This window comes from Numenius arquata, chromosome W (genome assembly GCF_964106895.1).
Source record: "Numenius arquata chromosome W, bNumArq3.hap1.1, whole genome shotgun sequence".
NCBI lineage: Eukaryota > Metazoa > Chordata > Aves > Charadriiformes > Scolopacidae > Numenius > Numenius arquata.
Genome location: NC_133615.1, coordinates 22812359 through 22832423, shown reverse-complemented (window position 1 = coordinate 22832423; position 20065 = coordinate 22812359). Strand labels below are relative to the sequence as shown.

At 44.5% G+C, this 20065-nt stretch overlaps 1 protein-coding gene across 3 annotated transcripts in view; it reads left to right on the top strand.

Annotated features, from left to right (window-relative positions):
• Positions 1–2302: 2302 nt before the first annotated feature.
• LOC141476736 (kinesin-like protein KIF2A) overlaps positions 2303–20065 on the top strand; it is a 115103-nt gene continuing 97340 nt past the window's right edge. For all 3 annotated transcript variants that reach the window (XM_074165543.1, XM_074165542.1, XM_074165541.1), the window contains exon 1: positions 2303–2366. In XM_074165543.1, coding sequence (XP_074021644.1) covers positions 2303–2366 — 64 coding nt within the window. The remainder of the gene's footprint in view (positions 2367–20065) is intronic.

Genomic DNA, 20065 nt, shown 5'->3' with positions numbered 1-20065 from the left:
GAACGAGTGGAATCTGGGAAGTATTTTAGAAATCAGATGGAGAGGGGGAATGTGTTATAGGTGATTGTAAAAGAATTTACAAAGTTGAAAGAAAAGGGGGGACTTGATTCAGAAAACGAACGGTTACAGGTTGTTAGTGCGGATGTATTACAGTCTGGGAAAGAACAAAAGCTCGGGGCCCCAGCATTCCAAGATAAAGAAATGGCCTTGTGTATAAGATAGCGGGAGCAGCTGCATGCTAAGGAGGTGCTGAGGAGGAACCTAACTGTCTGGGAAAGGTGTCCATCTGGTCAGGACAGGGGAGGAGATTTTTGATAATGAGTTCTTAGAAATAATTAGAATAGTAACGCCTTTAATTATAATAACCTGCCCACCTTAATGAATATGTATGCTTTTCACCATAAATGGACGCTTGCTTCACAAACCAGTGTGCAAGTTTGGTGGAGAAATCCCCCTTGCACCCAGCGCTGCAATAAACATACCTGCTTTATAACTCTCTGCGAGTTGTAAGGTTTGTTTCCGCGCGTCACATGCTATACAATGATGTACCTAAAGTACAGATTGGAATGGACATTAATGTCCTTAGGAAAATGCTTTCCCACCCAGACATTAAATCACTGCTAGAGAAAGTGAAAGAAACTTCTAAACGAACATTATGGCAAGTCCAGCACGATACTCTGGAAATAAGGAACATCATTACAACCATCGAGAAAACCGGGGAACACCATTGGTGGGACATTTTTCTAAATACCTCATTAAAATCTCCAACTGCAGCACAGTTTTTCAACTTCCTAGTGCATCCTGTACTGGTGCTGATCTTTGTAGCCCTACTGTTGACTACTCTCAACCTTTGGATGTGGTGGAAAATACGGACTGTTGCTCAACAAGTACATGTATTATGGACTGTAAACAAGCAAAAGAATTTGCTATAGCTTGAAGAAAAGGGGGGATTGAATTAAGGAATAGGGCTGAGTATGGCTTGAAGGTTTGCTTGACACAACTAAGCCATTCTTAGCATAAACAATGAGTTAGCAAATACTGTGAGTCTTTGTTTTTCTACCTTGGCTAAATGCAAACAGGGGCCTAAGCACATATGCAACTAGCCATTGTATAGGTCAGCACCTTGTTATCTTTCAAGAGGAACTTATCTCTGAGTACAGGATGTGTCAAGACCTCCAAAGCATGACCAGCCTAAACCAGCCTTGCAGCTTTGTCAGCAAGAATAGAGAAGTAGATGACTGCAGTTCACCAAAAGGACACAGTGATGAAAAGGAACGGATGAAGTAAACGACCACCAGAGGTCTTTGAAGACCACCAAGAGACTGAAATACGCATGCGGGAGTGGGTGGCAAAGTATGATAGAGTTCTTGGAAGAATAATGAATATGTATGTTTAACTTGTATATAAGCTGTGTAACTAATCGCTTTCGGCGTGCACATTTGGAGGAGCGATCCCCTGTGCGTCCAACACTGCAATAAAGAATACCTGCTTAATAGTCATCCCGACTATTGAGTCCTGATTTGGGCTTTTCACGGCATCAAAACCCAAGGGACAATGTTTAATGAAGTGGCTTGCCTGAGATACAGGTATCATTATAGGGAAATAAGGAACATGAAGTGTGTTTTGGTTTTTATTTAAGTTGTATAAAGGCATTCATGAGGTGAGGGTGGATGGATGCTGGGGAACGAGTACAAAGCATGCTTCTAAGCTGCTCTACTTGGCACACAGGAGCCTTATGAGCAGATACTAGGTAGATAAAGCTATTACATTAAAATTTCAAGGCAGCTCAGTCACCATCTGGTGCCAAATAGGCGCATGTGTTTGTTAGTAAGTCGGGGACAGGGCCAAGAGAAGAGGCTCGCACAGGCGGCCCACAGCTGGGATGAGCCTCTCCCGAGCCCAGGCCCGAGCGAGCGGGGAGGCGGCCCCAGGGAACTATCTTGTGCCAGCCCCGCCGAGGTGCCGCGGAGGACGAGGACGACCGCAGTAGCGCTTCTGCCCCCGCCTCCCCCGTGAGCCAGTCCTGCCGTGACGCCGCGGCTAGCCGCACAGGCGCAGCAGCTCCCAGCGCCTGTAGTATCCGGCCGGCGCCTTTTTTCTCTTCCCCCCTCCTCCCTCTCCTCGTCCTTCCTTCCTTCCTTCCTTCCTTCCTTCCTTCCTTCCTTCCTTCCTTCCTTCCTTCCTTCCTTCCTTCCTTCCTTCCTCCCGCCCTCCCGGAGCTGCTGCTGCTGCGCGCGCTCTCCCTGCCCCCTGTGCGCCCGACCGGCAGCGCCTCCGATCTCCCTGGCTGCCCCATGAAGCCATGGCAGCGGCCAACTTTGGCAAGATCCAGATAGGGATCTACGTGGAGATCAAGCGCAGCGATGGTCAGTGGGGCAGAGGCGGCGGGAGGGGCGGGGCCGGCCCGGTGGAGCGGCCGCAGTCCCTGGCCGGGCGCCGCCGCCTCCCCGGTGCGCGGCGCGGGGGGGCGGGGAGGGGACTTCACGCGAGGCCCATTGTGTGCGCGGGGCCTATTGTGTGCGCGGGGCCGGGGAGTGGCCGGGCCTGGCGCGCACTGCGGTTGTCAGGGGAGCGCTCGGGCTTGGCAGCGGAGGGCGGTTGCGTGCGGCGACGGTGGCCGCCGCTGGGGACGGGGAGGCTGCAGCAGGGCGGGGAGGAGCGACGGCGGGGTGGAGGGCTGTAGTGGGGAGAGAAGGACGAGGTGGGTGCGAGGGGGATAAAGCAGGGATGGGTTCATGGGGGAGGGGAAAACGGGAGAAGTGTGGGGTAAGCAATGAGACGTGCGGGGTGGCTGGGGATGGGATTGATGAGGTGATTTGTTGAGGGAGAGGGGCATGGGTGGGGAGGAAAACCTGTGGAGGTTTTGGCGGGGAGGTGGGAGGGCCTTAGAGGAGGGGATGAGGTGATGGAAGGAGGAAAGGCCTTCAATGCAAAGTAATAACTTCTTGTTTGCTCTGGTGTATGAGCCGTGTTCTGAAAAAATGACACAACAGTATGCTTTGACAGAAGTGCCTTTGGATACTTCCATCATTTGACAAAAAAGCTTGATGTTATTATTTCAGATGTTCCTTATGATTAAAATATAAGAAGAGTGCTTGCTATTTATGCCCATGAGTTGTTATTTCTCCACTGGGGATCCAGTGTTAGGGTACTAACTTCATATTTGTCTGGAAGGAGAGAACTGAAATGAGAAGTTTGCTGACTGAATCAATGTCAAGTCACTCATGACTTCAATTTGAGTGGGAAAATGTCATCTGTTCTCAGCCTTTGTGAGATCACAGAATCACATGGGGTTGGAAGGGACCTCTGGAGATCACCTAGTCCAACCCCCCTGCCAAAGCAGGTCCACCTAGAGCAGGTTGCACAGGAATGTGTCCAGGCGGGTTTTGAATGTCTCCAGAGAAGGAGACTCCACCACCTCCCTGGGCAGCCTATTCCAGTGCTCTGGCACCCTCAAAGTAAAGAAGTTCCTCCTCGTGTTTAGGTGGAACTTCTTATATTCAAGTTTGTGCCTGTTTCCTCCTGTCCTGTCCCTGGGTACCACTGAAAAAAGACTGGCCCCATCCTCTTGACACCCACCCTTTAAGTATTTATAGGTGTTGATCAGATCCCCCCTCAGTCTTCTCTTTTCTAGACTAAAAAGACCCAAGTCCCTCAGCCTTTCCTCATACGAGAGATGCTCCAGGCCCCTAATCATCTTTGTAGCCCTCTGTTGTACCCTCTCCAGCAGTCTATGAAGCATATGTGCAGCATCTCTGCAGCTGTACCCTCTCCAGCAGTCTATGAAGCATATATGCAGCATCTATGCAGCTGTACCCTCTCCAGCATCTATGAAGCCTACTAAACAGGGGTGGGGTTCTGCTATGATTTTTTGGAAAGTCTTTTATTTGTTTTTTTTTTTTTCTCCAGGGTTCAGGAACTTACTAAAGCTTGACTCCAGCTTTGGAGTCCTCAACACAGGAAGGACATGGACCTGTTGGAACAGGTCCAGAGGAGGGCCACGAAAATGATCAGAGGGATGGAGCACCTCTCCTATGAAGAGAGGCTGAGAGAGTTGGGGTGATTTAGTCTGAAGAAGAGGAGGCTCCGGGGAGACCTTATAGGAGCCTTACAGTACCTAAAGGGGGCCTACAGGAGGGATGGGGAAGGACTCTTTATCAGGGAATGTAGTGATAGGACGAGGGATAATGGTTTTAAATTGAAAGAGGGGAGATTTAGATTAGATATTAGGAGGAAATTCTTTACTGTGAGGGTGGTGACGCACTGGAACAGGTTGCCCAGGGAAGTTGTGGATGCCTCATCCCTGGAGGTGTTCAAGGCCAGGCTGGATGGGGCTTTGAGCAACCTGGTCGAGTGGGAGGTGTCCCTGCCCATGGCAGGGGGGTTGGAACTCGATGATCTTTAAGGTCCCTTCCAACTCTAACCATTCTATGATTCTATAAAGAATAATCAGATGTTTTTAAGGAAAGAATGACCTGGAGGTCAAAGGGACTGAAGTTAGCGTGGTTTTGTCATGAGGCAGGAAACAAGTGGCCAACAAGCTTTATGTAGCTTGTATTCTCATGTCTCATACTGCAGTTCAACCCTACAATAAAATAATGGTCGGTGTTGGCTGGACACTTTATTAAACCTAACAACTCAATTTGTGCTTAATGGCTTGTGTGTCACGTGAAGAATCTGATAGGTCTGGCAGTTATTTGCATAACTCCTGCAGATCTCTTTCTGAGGTTTCAGAAAACCTCACTAGCAACTTGTAAAACTTTTTTCTGAGGCCTGTGTGACCTTCTAATAAATGTTACTGTTTGTTTTGTATGTCTTTAGGCAAAAAGGCATGAGAATGCTTGAATGCTTTGCTTCTCCCTCCCCCCCCCCCCCCCCCCGGTTCTGTTCACTTCTAATGTCAGAAGTGAGGACAGTAAGTCTTGAACATAACAATACTTATTTTCATTACTGTTAATGGTTTACATATTTTTCTGTGTCACTTACATATGTGATGCAGCACATTAAATATATTACACATCAGTAATATACTAGGGGGATGCCTTCACAGCAGTTGCTCAAGCTATAGGGTTTTGAGAATTTGTGTTAGCTTGATCCTTGTGTGAGCAACCACACTGCAGTGTCATACCAATTAATGGGTCCTGATTATTGTGAGGTTTGCTTGTTTTTCTTTGGGACTGGAGAAGATGCCCCATTATGACTCAGGCTACTGCAGTGTTCTGTCATTCTCTTCCCAGTAAACTGTAGGGGGAACTGTCCTAGGTGTGTGGAAGGGAGCATTTTGAGAAAGGTATGGTAGAACAGCCAGCACTAGATTGCATTTAGATTGTATTGCCTTTCAGAAGGTAGGTTTCCAACCTGAGCTGTGGTTGCACAGGCAATTGAGATTGATCTAGCTGCTTCTAACAAGGGGAGGTCTTGCTGCCTGTGTCTGTCAGCTGTGTTGTTCCTACAAAATCTCTCCCATCCAGTGTGGCCAATGATTTTTTTTTCTCTGTTGATTTAATACATTAATTGATGATTTGATTCACTAAACACAGTAGAAAACTTTTGAATGTGCTAGTTTTCTGCAGGATTAGTGAGTTCAAATGACTCGGAGGGGTCTGTGACCCCAACAGTATCAGTATATAGGAAATGCATGGCCAGGATGAAGTGAAGGTGAGAAGTATGATCTTCTGGTTCAGTAACAGTGAGCTACTTGGATCTGCTCTACCCAGAACTATATCCTAGGTAGAATTGGTTGTGTATCATAACAGCTACACTAAGCTGAAAGCATGATTAAAACTGTTTAAGAAACTTTTGGAGAAAGCGGTGTGTTGGTCTGGGCTTTTTTTTACATGTTGTCTTGTCTGTAGTAAGTCCTTTTTTAAAACTAAATATTGTTTTGAGAGGTAAGTATAATAATTCTTTAAACTTTCCTTATTTGCCTGTTTTTTCTGCTGAATCCAGAGAAGAATAAAGTTTCAGTTTGTTAATCAGGTCATTTGAAAAAGTATGCATTTTTTCCCATCTGTCCACCAGTTATGTTAAACACTTTTCTGAATATGGAGCTTTATTAATTCCAGATAACTCTATTTTTCTTTAAAAAAATATATATTTTTGGTGAAACATCAGTCATATTTGTTCATTACAACAAAATTGCAAAGACACGTAGAACACAATAAATGTGAGAATGTGACCATTCCATTTTGGAATGAACTTACATATTCTGTCATTTTGACAAGTTCTAATTAGGATTAAGTGTTTCATGAGAGATTTCTTATAGGACTAAATAGAAAATAGACTTTGTACAAATGAAAGGCGTTATTAGAACTCATGGCCAGAACCACACAAAAAACAGTGTTTGGATAAAACCCAACATTATCAAGGACTGATGCTGCAGAGCTGCTTGCTGTGTATCTGTTTTTTCTCAATGGGTAAACATTGGTATAAATGTCTAGAGTTGCAGATAATTCCAGTTATAATTGGAATAACTAGTTATGTTCATGTAATATAAGAGCGTATTAAGTCAGCTAGTTTAGGTTTTTATCATCATTTCTGATACTGAAATTTACTACTTATTTCAGTATAGTTTATTTATGTTGCTTGAGGTATGCCTTGGTAATCTATCTTGGAAATGGGAAATAACTTGTTCATTTTAGATTGTGAATTGCTAAGAATGGACTGCATTTCTGGTCTTAAAAAATGTACCTTATCACACAGAAGCTTAGGGAAGTAGAGAGGCGGCCAGAAGGTACCTGTGAGACCTGCTGTAATGGTGTTTCCTCCTGTCAAGAAGATGCTCCTTGTTGAGGTCTAAATATGGGCATTTGTCTCTTGATTAATTCCCTTTACTCAAAGAATAATGGCCCACTGCTTTACATGTGAATTTACACCTGTATCTCCACTTCTTGTGCATTATCCAGTTAATGATGACAAAGACCTATATAACTACTTGGAGAAAGACTCTCTCACTTTTTTTTTCCCATAAATTCAGTCTTTTGGTGAAATAGGATAAATCTCTTATGCCCTGCAGCCCTTTAGTAGGCTGATTAGTGTTTTTCCTTTACTTTTTCAGCCCTTAGGCTGTTCTTATTCTCTCTGTCTTTGCAGTTCTGAAATACTACCTAGAAGGACAGAAATTAATTATATATTTGCTTATTTGGAAAGTGTGGGGGGGGATGCAGTTCTGGTCTCACTGTGTCAGAAATAATGTTACAGGCATGAGGAGAAGGGATGTTCTTGTAATTGGAAGAGTGACTGAAGATTTGACAGAACTTCCAGGAAGGGAAAAATGGTGAATTTTTAGGGATTAATGATCAAATAGTGTAAAAAAGAAAGATTGTGCCTTTTTTTTTCATACAAGAACAGGAGAGCTGTCAGTGTTTGAAAGAGAAAACTTAAAACTGATAAAGGAGAATAAACTACATACAGTTATCACATGGAGCTTGTTACCAGAGGAAATAGAGGCTAGAAGCATAGCAGAATTTTAAGAAGGATGTTGATGTGGATGGTAGGAATATCCAGTTTTATGTGGCATATGAGGAAATCACAGACTCGCTGATTGTGCAGTAAGCGAATCTACTTTATTGCTACACAGAGAAACTTATATACACTGGAACACAAAGCCCACTCCCCTAGTAATGCCCAATCATGGGCTTACAAATAATTTTTACATTCTACTGATCTTATCACAGTAACAGGTACTCTGCTACCAAGACAAGTTTCAGTTCTCAGTCTTTGTTCTGTTTTTTGTCAGGATGTGCTTCAGGATGTGAAACTCGTGTTTCTCGTTCCTCCCCTGCTCTCAAGGTCACTTAATGTTTTACTGGCACACACTGTTGCTCCAGATGCTGCGCGTAGTGCACTTACATCTTAGCTGTGTGAGTGAACTTTAACTGAACCTACATCTCCCCCTCCTTTATTAGTTAAAATAGAAGTCAAAGCGAGGGTCATCATAACCTGGCGCTGAACACCACACATCTGGTTAATAACTGAACCCAGGAACCCAAAAAGAAAGAGAATTAAGCAAAAGAGCAAAGCACCCACTCCAATGAAAACCCACATTCGCAGATTTAAACCGCTAAACCAATTTTTAGGATTTATCCAGGACAAATAATTTTATAACGAATCAAAAATACCTTTTTCTGTCAACTTATGTAAATGACGAATCTGATCTGTCAGCTGCTCATGTAAAGAATGAATATTGTTGTGTAATGATAAATCAAATGCACCATGTGTTTTTTCACCTGTTCCCACTCATGTTCTGTACTGTTCCATTGCAGAGATGTTACACAAAGGGAGTTATAAATGACTACCTAAGAAAGCGCTTAACCCTCTTTTTGTTATTTTCAACTTCATCCTTAAGAAGTCTAGCTAAATGTCCTATACCATCTTGCCCTTCCCATTCACGTGTAAGATTAACAGGTATCCATACTTCTGGTCGTCTTCTAAAGGGGATAATAGTTGTATCATTTCCTAATGCTAAATCAACATGTGTAATACAATTCTTAAAGAGAAGGACTGTGCTTCTAATGAATACAAACTATCATTAAAGGTTACATTAAGATTACGAGCCAATGTGAATACATATGGGTGAGTAGTACACACAGTTATGTTAGCACAATGCAAAACCGTTAGATTAGCTAAGGTAGTATTTTTCTGCATATACAACTGATATACAGTTCATGTTAGACCTGGCAAAACTAATCTCCATCGATCTGTTTTAACGCTAGAATGATTGTTATTATGAACATATTGAATCAAAGGTCCTGCCATTCCTCCATCATGCCAAATGAGGCTTGCATTATCCTCACTAAAAGATAATGCCAAATAATCATATTTTTGATTCCAAAAGGTGCCATGCGGACCCCAGTCAATAACAAACCCAAATGACAAATTTTGTCTTTGAGGGTACAGCCTCGGACACGGTCTCCAAGCCAATTGTTGTAAATCTTGCAATTTTTGCAGATTGCATGCTGGAAAATAGGACGAATATGGGATAATACCCTCCTCGTCAGTATTGCTTGGACTTGGCAGAGTGACCACAGTGTAATTAGTTTTTCCATTTAGTTTTGATCCAATAAGATGTAACTGAGTAGCAGAGTGACCACAGTGTAATTAGTTTTTCCATTTAGTTTTGATCCAATAAGATGTAACTGAGTAGTAAAATTTATACAAGGGGATTGATTCTCGTGCCCAGCAACACTGGCCCATGTGACACACATTGGTGGTAAGTCACTATAAAATGTCTGGTTAGTCTCAAAGGAACTGTTGAGGTCATTGTAAGATGGTGGTAACCAAATTCTTCCCATCCATCTCGTGTCATTATTACTTAAAGGTGGCACTAGATCCCACCATGTGAGAGGCCTAAATGCAGGTGGGTCTAAAACATGTGCCCAATAGACATAAGCTCTAATTACTGAGCTACACAACATACATATGATAATGCGAGACACATGCAACATGATAAAACCTGAGGAAGATTAGAATCTTCCTTTTTATCTTCGCCTTGAAAGATGTCTTCAACAGATTCTGTGTCTTTCTGTATAGTGTTGGCAGGCTTGATATTTCTCACAGATAACCAATATGGTCCTGTGGATAAAGAAACACAACCATAACCACGTCCCCATGACAACAAGGGTACTGGACCCATCCATTGTCCTGATTTTAGGTCTTTATAAAATACAGTAGGCTTCACATTTGTCTGATCCGGCAAACCATATCGCCGTCGATAATTGTCAGCACGCGCAAGATTCAAAAAATTTAGAACATAAGTGGCTTTATCTAATTGTTCCTGAAGTGTGGTACCCAGGGGATTCCCCCTTTTTTGTTTATGAAGCATATTTTTCAGAGTAAGATGAGAACGCTCTATAATTGCTTGACCAGCTGGAGAATGGGGAATACCTGTAACATGCAAGATCCCCCATTCAGCTAAAAAGGTTTTTGTCTGTCTAGCGACATAGTCTGGCCCGTTATCAGTCTTAATTTTCTGTGGAATCCCTAAAACAGCAATTGCACGAAGCCAATGGCGACAGACATCTTTAGCCTTTTCGCCCCTGTGTGCAGAAGCAACGATAAACCCAGAAAAGGTGTCAACAGTAACATGTACAAAGCGAAAAACTCCAAACGCAGAAATATGAGTAACATCGGTTTGCCATAGTTCATTGGGCTGCAATCCACGAGGATTGGATCCAGTCTGTGTAGGAAGCGGCAGGAGACGCTGGCAATCTGACAGGCAGAGACAATTTCTCGTGCCTGCTGCAGTGTGAGCTGGAAATCCTTGGAGAGTGCCTTGGCGTTCTGATGATAAAATTCATGGGAGAGTTGAGCCTGTTGAAATTTCTTAGGTACTGCAACAGTCATAGTAAAAGAATCGGCAACAGCATTACCTTTAACCATAGGCCCAGGCAATGTAGTGTGAGAGCTTAAATGAGACACAAAATAAAAGTGAGCTCTCCGTGAAATCAGTATATACAGTCTGGAGAGGAGATCAAACAAGTCCTGATTTGCAACTTCCTTTAAAAAGGATTTTTCTAATCTTCGTATAATACCGAAGACATAGGCAGAGTCAGTGACAACATTAAGGGGTTCAGCAGGAAATAAACTGAATGCATGGATAGCAGCTGCAAGCTCAACCAATTGAGGAGAACCTGACTGAAAAACAACAGAGTGTTGCCACCCACGTGTGGCGTCTTGCCAGACAACAGCAGCCTTGCCCATTCTTCCAGAGCCATCAATGAATGCCGTTCGGGCATTAGGGATTGGTGAAGATTGCTGTAAAAAAAGAGGCTGTAGAGGAACATCTTTTAGGGAGTTAAGCAGACGGTGCTTCGGCAGAGTATAAAGTATTTTGCCAAGGTAGTCCGCAAAGGCCGCCTGTAAAGATAAACTCTCACAAAGCATTACCGTAAAATCTTCCTTCGTGATGTACATATGAATGAAATCCGGATCAGTTCCTCGAAGTTGCTGGCATTGCAGTCGACCTGTAGAAATGAATCTCACAAACATCTCAAGCAAAGTAGTTACAGTTTTTGAAAATGAATGAGGAAGGAAAATCCATTCTAGTACAACTAGCTGTTGTTCCTTTTCATCCCATTGGCCAATAAGCGCATACGGCTGGAAAGAATTAGGGATTAAAAACAGACAAACAGGTAAATTTAAATCATACCTGGATGCAAAGGCTGTATTAACCCTGTCTGCCACAATCTGCAATGCTTGTGAAGCTTCCCCGGTAATCGATCCTGGGGATGACAAATCAGAATCGCCTTTCAAAAGGTCAAACAGGGGAGATAATAATTCTGTAGAAATCCCCAACAGAGGTCGTAGCCAATTAATGGTTCCCAAAAATTTTTGTAACTCATTCAATGTAGTTACTGTATTGACAATTCGTATGGTGTCGGAGTGGGAGACGGACCCGGAGTAACGATGAGTCTCAATATGAGTATGGTCGTTCTCACTTTATTCAAGTTCACACAGAGTATATAAAGACAGACAAGCAGAGCACGCGCTAGCAACAATTATACGATTGGCTTACAGTCTCTGTTCACGCGCCTAGAGCGCTCACACAATTAGTGCAGACCTCTTGTCCACGCGCAGCAGATGTTTCTCTATCTCCCGGAGGCAGTACCGCTTATCACTTACTTATCATGTAGCTACTTCTTCATACTTCTGTTTCTCAAGGACAGTTCACAGCCTCCTCCGGGCTCTCATCCCTATCAAAGACTGGGTTGCTCATTGTAATCAAGTCATGCCCTTTTTCACTCAGCCATTCCTCCACAATTCCCCCTTTTTGTTTTTGAGCAATCCAGGCTTGGTTTACTACTTTTAACATAGCTCTCTTAATACAACTAAGCACTAAACATAAGCATAGACCTATAATCACAAGAGTTATTATAATGCGCAAGCCTTCAACAAGCAAGCCTACTAACCATTGTGGCATATTCCCAAACAAGTTAGTCAGCCACCCATCTAAAAACCCATGGTTTTGATGAATTTTGTTTGCATGCTCTTTTAACCACTGCAACTGTTTATGAATTGATTTGCTGTGATCGGACAAATTCATACAGCATATGCCTTCAAAATCCTCGCAACCATGACCTTGAGCTAATAGCAAAAAGTCAATTGCCGCTCTATTCTGCAAAATTGCGTGGCGTAAGCTATTTTGATCTCCTAACAGAGTTTCTATTACCTCAGTGGTGACTTTAGCTTGTTTTTCAGCCCAAGCAGCTAACCGTCCTATCTCCTTCAAAGCTCTGCCTGCTGCTGCCCCAGGTACAAACATGGATAAAAACACTCTCTCAGTGGGATTGAGTAAGGTAACTTCATCATTGCAATTTGGTGGGAGACCCGTGACCGCCCGTTTTGTACGTGTGGCATTTTCTCCCTTGGTCACATTTTTCCACCAGTTTTGATTTGGGGCTAACAACGTTAGTTTGCCAAGATAACATGGACCACCTATCGCATTTTTCGGAATTCCCTGCCATGCCCTGTCACCACATATCAAAAACACGTCTGGCGGCAAGGCTTTTGGGGTGCCATTGTTCCAAATTTGCTGTCCCCCTTTTGTTCCAACCCCAAGGGCTCCCAGTCCTTGTTTTGATGTGTCATTTGTGCCACAAAATGCACCTTTATATCTATAGTCATAGTAGTTTGCTTTCGGAGTGACATTTGTCCACCCTATCCAATTAAATGATCGATAATAATTTATGCCAGTAAAGGCAGGTCCTCCAAAAAATATGCAGGTTTGAGTCCAGTTCTGGGAGACATTTCCAATTCTCATTGATCCTAACAATTCTAACTCTTGAGGGTCCCAAGGCAGCGTAACATTCAGGCTATTAAGGAGCGTGGCACTACAGTTACTAACACACTGAGAATTAATACAGTTCTGCTTACTATACTTGCTAAAGTCTTCTACCTTAAAACCAGGCACTCCTATCAAACATGTCAGAAAAGGCTCTGTAGCAGAGGCAAGCGATAGACAAAAGGCTTGTTGTCCTGTCTTATTCGCCCAGGTGACCCACATGTTTTCCCTAGGTTCAATCTTGCGGAGGGTCATTACCGCCGGGATCAATATCCCCAGGGTCAGGATCTTGAACATCTTGGTTGTCAGGCGGATCATGTCGAGTCAGAGCAGGTTTTACAGCTCGACTAGGCACCTACACTGGACCGCAATCTGTGGAGACACACGTATAACCTCGACCATTAAATATACCAGGAACAGGTCCCATCCAAATTCCAGAGACTGGATCTTTATACATCACTTTGAGTTGCGGGAGTATTGTTGTACTATTGAACTTAAGGTTTTGATGGTGAATCATCACTGGCGGTTCCTCTCGATCACCCATGAGACAGAGAAAGTTCAACGTAAAGAGCACACGATGTAGCCTTTGCTGGGCATCTGTCTCTACTCCCTTTTGTTTACCTAGATAGTCCTTCAATACTTGATGAGTGCGTTCCACTAATCCTTGTCCCGTAGGCGAATGTGGGATCCCTGTCGTGTGATCGACTCCCCATCTTAGCAAGAACTTTCTAACCTTTTGACTAACATAAGCAGGCCCATTATCAGTTTTAATGCATTCAGGCACTCCTAATACAGCAAAGCAAGCAAGCAAGCGTTTACATACATGATGTGCCTTTTCTCCGGGCAATGCGGTTGCCCAGATCATTTTTGAAAATGTATCAATGGTCACATGTACATACTTCAAGCGACCAAACTCTGGGATATGTGTGACATCCATCTGCCACAACTCTAACGCTTTTAATCCTTTTGGGTTCACTCCTAACCCTATTCCTGGGCCATGGCTCCCACATTTCGGGCAGGCTTGGATAATGCCTCGAGCCTCATTTTCTGTTAAATTAAATTGTCTTTTTAGCCCTTTTGCATTTTGGTGAAAATTCTCATGACTCTGCCTAGCTTGTTGAAATTTATCCATAGGAGGCACATGACACACTGAGCTAACCAGGCTGTCAGCAAGTTGATTGTCCTGGCCTAATCCAAGGTCTAGCTAATGACTACGAATATGGATAACACAACAGGCAGCTGTTCTTTGGTCAAGTACAGATCGCAACCGAATAAATAAACTCCCCAGCCTAGGATTAGCTGTCTCTCTAAGTAGAGCGTCTTCCAGGCATGGCACTATTCCAGCCACATATAATGAGTCTGTTACTACATTCAAGGGAGTGCTTAGCCAATTGTTCAAGGCCCATACTACTGCAGTTAGTTCCAATGTTTGAAGGGAATCTCGAGGTTGTCCCTCTATGATATGCTGACACCATTGACCCTTTTCCTGCCAAACACAGGCTGCACGCCGCAAGCGTTTGCCTGCATCTGTATACACAGTGATACCATCTGACAATGGGTCTTTCTGTACCTTGGGTCTTTCTAGCCACTGATTTCTTTTTAGAACTTGCCACAGTTTCCCTTGTGGCTGTTGTGAATGCACTCTCCCACTGTAGCCTAACAAGGCTTCTTGCATGGCAGCGTCATTGCGCAGCCACCATTCTAAATCTACAGCGTTAACAGGTATGCTAATATCCTCTGGTTCTTTACCATTGATTTCTATGATTCGTGATCTTCCTTTTCGTATCAATTCACCTACTGCTTCAGTTCGCGTTTGAATGCTCGTTTTTGGTTGTACACTTAAGAATACCCATTCTAAGACATTGAACACATTCTCTTTTGTTACCTTCCCTTCGCATTTGTCAGTGGCATCACCAAAGAAGGAAAAGAGAGTAGCAAGTTCCCCCTTTTTGTTTTGCCACTGACAAATGACTGCGTATGGTGAATCTTTCCCATTACATATTATCAGAGACACTGGCAACATTAAAATGCGTCGAGATGACCACGTCGATTGCAGTTTTTGTGCAATTTGTTGTAGTGCTGCTTGCTGCGTCACCGTCAGAGTAACGCCGTCGGCTGGATGATTGCTTCTCAATAATTCTGTTAAGGGTGCAATGTCAGTATTGGAGATGCCAACACAGTTCCGCACCCATTGAATGTCTCCAAGCAGGGTTTGGACATCAGTCAGTGTGCGCAATTGAGTTGCAAGCTCGGTTTTTTTGTGGTTGAATCTTGGAGTCTATGATGGACCGTGGTGCTTTGTTTTTGAGCTTCAGCCCTTTCTACTCTCAATAACATTTCTTCAACGCCTGCTCCTTTTGGTAGACTGGCTAGAATTTGCTTGGTGGTCTTATTGGCATTGTCAAAAGCCAATACTTTGAACATCTGTTGTTTACCGCTGTCATCTAAATCAGGGTGATTCATGATTGCTTCCCACAGTCGGTCAACAAAGTTACTATATTTTTCTGTAGTTCCTTGCATCATGGTACCAAATGACGGAATAGTAGATCCTGGGAGGCCGAGAAATGCCTCTAGGGCAAGTTGCGCCGATCGCTGTAATAGGTTTGCTGGAAACGTCAATTGTACTTCCAAGTCACTAAATTTTCCGTGCCCTGTGAACATCTCTGCCGTGACTCCACGGAGGGGGTCTCCCTCCCCTTGTCTTTGAGATGCTTCATTCATAGCTCGTTGTTGCCAGGAGGATTCCCACAATAAATATTGTGTTGGTGTAAGCAACAGTCTCATTAGGTTACGACAATCATATGGACACATCAGATCAGCAGAAAAAATCCAGCTGACAATTTGTCGGGTAGCCTCAGATTTTACTCCATAAGTTGAGATGGTGGTGCGAGCTTGTAAAATTTTCCAATCATGTGGCTCCCATTTGCCAGTATTGTTTACATGTACAACGGGACACGCGAGAGGTGGAGTTCCGCCCAAACTAGCGGCTGCTCCCCACTGTCCTTCTAGTATAGCGTCTCTAATAATGCCATTCCAGCGTGCAGTTCTCGGAGGTGTTGAGGGATTCACTAGCCATGGAGGCATGTTATCATCCTTCCTCGCCACACGTAAATCTAACTCGTCGAGCCGCCTTAAAACTGTCTGTAGCACTTTGTCTGTGGACAGTTTACGACTCTTGTCCGGGGGTGGAGTTGGCGGACCAGACGAATCACTGGAGGGGGGTAGCGGTGGATACAAGAGAGGCGGAGTTGCTGGAGGCGGTGCTGTGGGCGGAGGGCAACACGCTGCTCCTCCCAAATCGATGAGATCAGTAGACGTTTCAGGCCCCTCCCCTATCGGAGTTTTCTGGGGAGACGCTTCCGCATTTGCATTACTTTTCTGTTCTGGTTTCGCATCGGTCACTTCTGCTTTTCCCGAGTTTTGCAAGGGGTTCAGCGGCAAGTGTTTACTTTTCTCAGGAGGGTCAGAGTCCTCATTAGCTCGAATTTCAGCAACAGTTTTACACACAGTCCCGGTCATTCCCTTTACCGCGGGCAGCCCAAAGAACCGCGCAATAGGTCCAGGCTTACTTTCAGGTTTTAAGGCGGCCGCTCCTGGACCTAACATTTGAGCAGCTGCACAGGCTACTTCCCGCTCTGCTTTCATCGCTTCTAAAGTCTCTAGCACAGTATGCCACAACCCACGGACGGCTTTTATCTCTTTCTCCTCTTTTTCATCCCCCTCGATTGTTTTTTGCCACATCGTCCCTCCAAAATCTCGCCATTCCGAAACAGAAAACAGCATAGGTGTGTCAGAAAAATGACCCCATCGCTGTCCTAATTTAATTAACTTGATCAACAGTTTCGCCGGTACTTCATTATCTCTCTTAGAGAGGATTCCAGCGAGTAGCATGGAACTTATCAACAGTTTCGCCGGTATTTCACTCCCTCTCTTAGAGAGGATTCCAGCGAGTAGCGTGGCCGCAGCTTCTACTTGCATCACTGCGCCTGGGAGGCGAGAGGCCACCTCGCACCGTTGTCTGCTCCCACCTTTGCGCCCGAGCAGCACTTCTCCCAGCCGTGGTTTCCCACTCCCCTCCTCTAGCTGCTTACCGCAGACTCGGAGAACTCAGTCCCGCTGAGCTATGGATCTCTGTGCATCCTCTGCTACCAGATGTCGGAGTGGGAGACGGACCCGGAGTAACGATGAGTCTCAATATGAGTATGGTTGTTCTCCCTTTATTCAAGTTCACACAGAGTATATAAAGACAGACAAGCAGAGCACGCGCTAGCAACAATTATACGATTGGCTTACAGTCTCTGTTCACGCGCCTAGAGCGCTCACACAATTAGTGCAGACCTCTTGTCCACGCGCAGCAGATGTTTCTCTATCTCCCAGAGGCAGTACCGCTTATCACTTACTTATCATGTAGCTACTTCTTCATACTTCTGTTTCTCAAGGACAGTTCACAGCCTCCTCCAGGCTTTCATCCCTATCAAAGACTGGGTTGCTCATTGTAATCAAGTCATGCCCTTTTTCACTCAGCCATTCCTCCACAGTATGGGTTGTGGAATAATGGTTTTATCTAAGATTTGCCAACCCAGATGTTTCCAAGGTGGTATAGACTGTACCTTCTCAGGTGCAATCCGAAGTCCGTAGCGTTCCATGGCCAATTTCACCTGAGCAAACGCAGATTGTAACTGAAACTCATCAGGTGCAGGAATTAAAATATCATCCATGTAATGATAAAACAGCAGGGTAGGAAATTGTGTTTTCAGGATGATAGAAACGTCCGCTCCAGTATCTACCAACCCTGAGAAGTCTTTACCATTAAGTCGACAAGTAAGAAAGGGTTGTTGGGTCGTGATCTGCTGAGTCCAATAAATCTGTGGGGCTCCTGTACTCCTGAAACCTCCAGCTCCACGGATCGGTGCCGATGCAGCAGTGTCGTCTGTTAAGGGAGACAAACTAGGGAGAGGTATTAACTGAGCAATGTGTTCACCTGCTGGTATGGTACAGGGAGGATTCGGAGTCCATACCATGATTTTAATTTCTCCCCGATATTCACTATCAATAATCCCAGGTAAAACAAACCAACCCATCTTTGTAGTGGAAGACCAGCCCAGTAACAAAGCATGTCCGTTAAAAGGCAGCGGCCCATGCAGTCCCGTGGATATCAGGTGCACAGAAGTATCATTTACGTTTGTTGTGGGGGTAGTTGCCACATCCAACCTGGCACTTCTGGGGGTGGCACGGCGGGGGATGATGCCTGCATTGCTTGTTCATTCCCCTGCTGTGGTGCTAATTGCAGCATCTGCCCTTGGGCCCTGTTGGGATTGTGTGGGGCACTGGACCGCGTGCCCCTCCTAGCATTTCCCGACCACGGAGAGGGTAAGGGATTACCATTTTTATCATATTTAGAGTGACATTGATTGCTCCAACGATATCCTTTCTGGCACCGAGGACATAATTCATTCGGAGTCTTAGCCTTTTCTCCCCTTTGTTTTGGGCAATCCTTTCTCGTGTGTCCATCCTGCCCACACGAAAAACATTTAATAGCAGCACGAGCCACGGTTAGTTGTTGAGCCAATGCCGTCGCTAACATCTCAAACCTGTGCTCTTCCGTTCCTACATGCTGACACGCTTTAATAAGTTCATTCAAAGGGGTGGCCTTGCCACGTATAGGGTCTAAAGCCCTGCGGCATTCAGTGTTAGCATTTTCCACTGCTAATTGCATTAATAAAAGTTCAGCAGCTGCTGGAAGTTCAATCTGTTGAGAAACAGCTGTTTGCAAGCGGTCTATGAATTCTATGTAAGGCTCTTGCACTCCCTGTCGGATACTAGCAAATGACAGTTCTGTACGTTTACCATCGGGAACTCGCTTTAAAGCCCGTAAGGCGAGTGTAGCTGCCTGTTGGAAAGCTAATCTATTCATTTGAACTTGCGCTGCTGAAGTCGCGTATTGCCCTTCTCCCATCAAGTGATCAGTCCCAATAGGATGCCCAGCTGTAAAATTTTCTAATGCTTGGGCAGCAATCAACTCACGATATTCTGTTAACCAGATGGAATATTGCCCTGCCGTTAACATCAACTTTAACATCATTTTCCAATCTGCAGGAACCATAACATACGACTCCGATATCGCTTCCAGCAAACTAATAGTAAAGGAGGCTTGTAAACCATTTTCCTTAATGGATTTTCATAACTCTTTGATAACTTCCTGTGTCAGTGTCTCATAGTGAGGAAGCTGTTGGGGTCTATAGATGACCAGCATAGCTTGAAGCATTTCAATATCACCCTCTTGCAAAGCCCTTTTTCTACACTCTTCCACAAACTCCCTTCTTGCCTTATCATGAGAATCATTAGGAGACATGTCTAGAGAAGGAGCATAAGGCGGCGGGCGTGTAACGGAGGCATGACTAACAGTCATTCGTTTAGCATTTTGTAAGATCTGTTCCGCGGTTGGTGCAGAAGCCACCATAGCTTTAACCAGAGTTAAAGGCGGGTACAAATCATCAGGTATCAGTGGGTCTGAGTCGTCGGCTGCTTCTACTGTAGCAGCTAATGGCAATTGCGGCTGCTGAGCTGAATCACAGACAGGCTCAGCATCAGGGTTTGAACTAGCAGGAGCTGTGTCCTCTAAAGTTAATAAATCAGCCGACGGAGGCGGAAAATCTGAGTTAGAAACCACTTTATCGGTAGGGAGGAATGTTCTTAACGCCATATATATGACACGTCATGTTACGATATTATCGGGGTTAACATCATGATCAGTAATTAGTCGTGCTTGCAAGCATTCTCCCACTTTCTGCCAGTCAGAAGGATCATAAGACCTGTTGGGGGGATACCACGGACAATGATCCCGAATCCATACTAAAAGCTGTACAAGCTTAAGAGGCTGTAACTTTAATCCTTGTTCCTTAATGATTTTCATTAAAAGTGCTTTATGTATCTGCTGCATTTTCGTCGCAGACTGCCCCATTATAATAATACCTTCCCCGGCCCCTCGCTGTGCTAACCTTATATCGTGCAGCGATGAGTATAGGAGCTCCTTGGTGATCAACGTCTTCTGTCCGGCTCACGGGGGTACGCCACTGGTCCTTGATCACCATCGTGCTGAGTCTTTAACCCTGTTCGGGCGCCATTTGTGGCATATGAGGAAATCACAGACTCGCTGATTGTGCAGTAAGCGAATCTACTTTATTGCTACACAGAGAAACTTATATACACTGGGACACAAAGCCCACTCCCCTAGTAATGCCTAATCATGGACTTACAAATAATTTTTACATTCTACTGATCTTA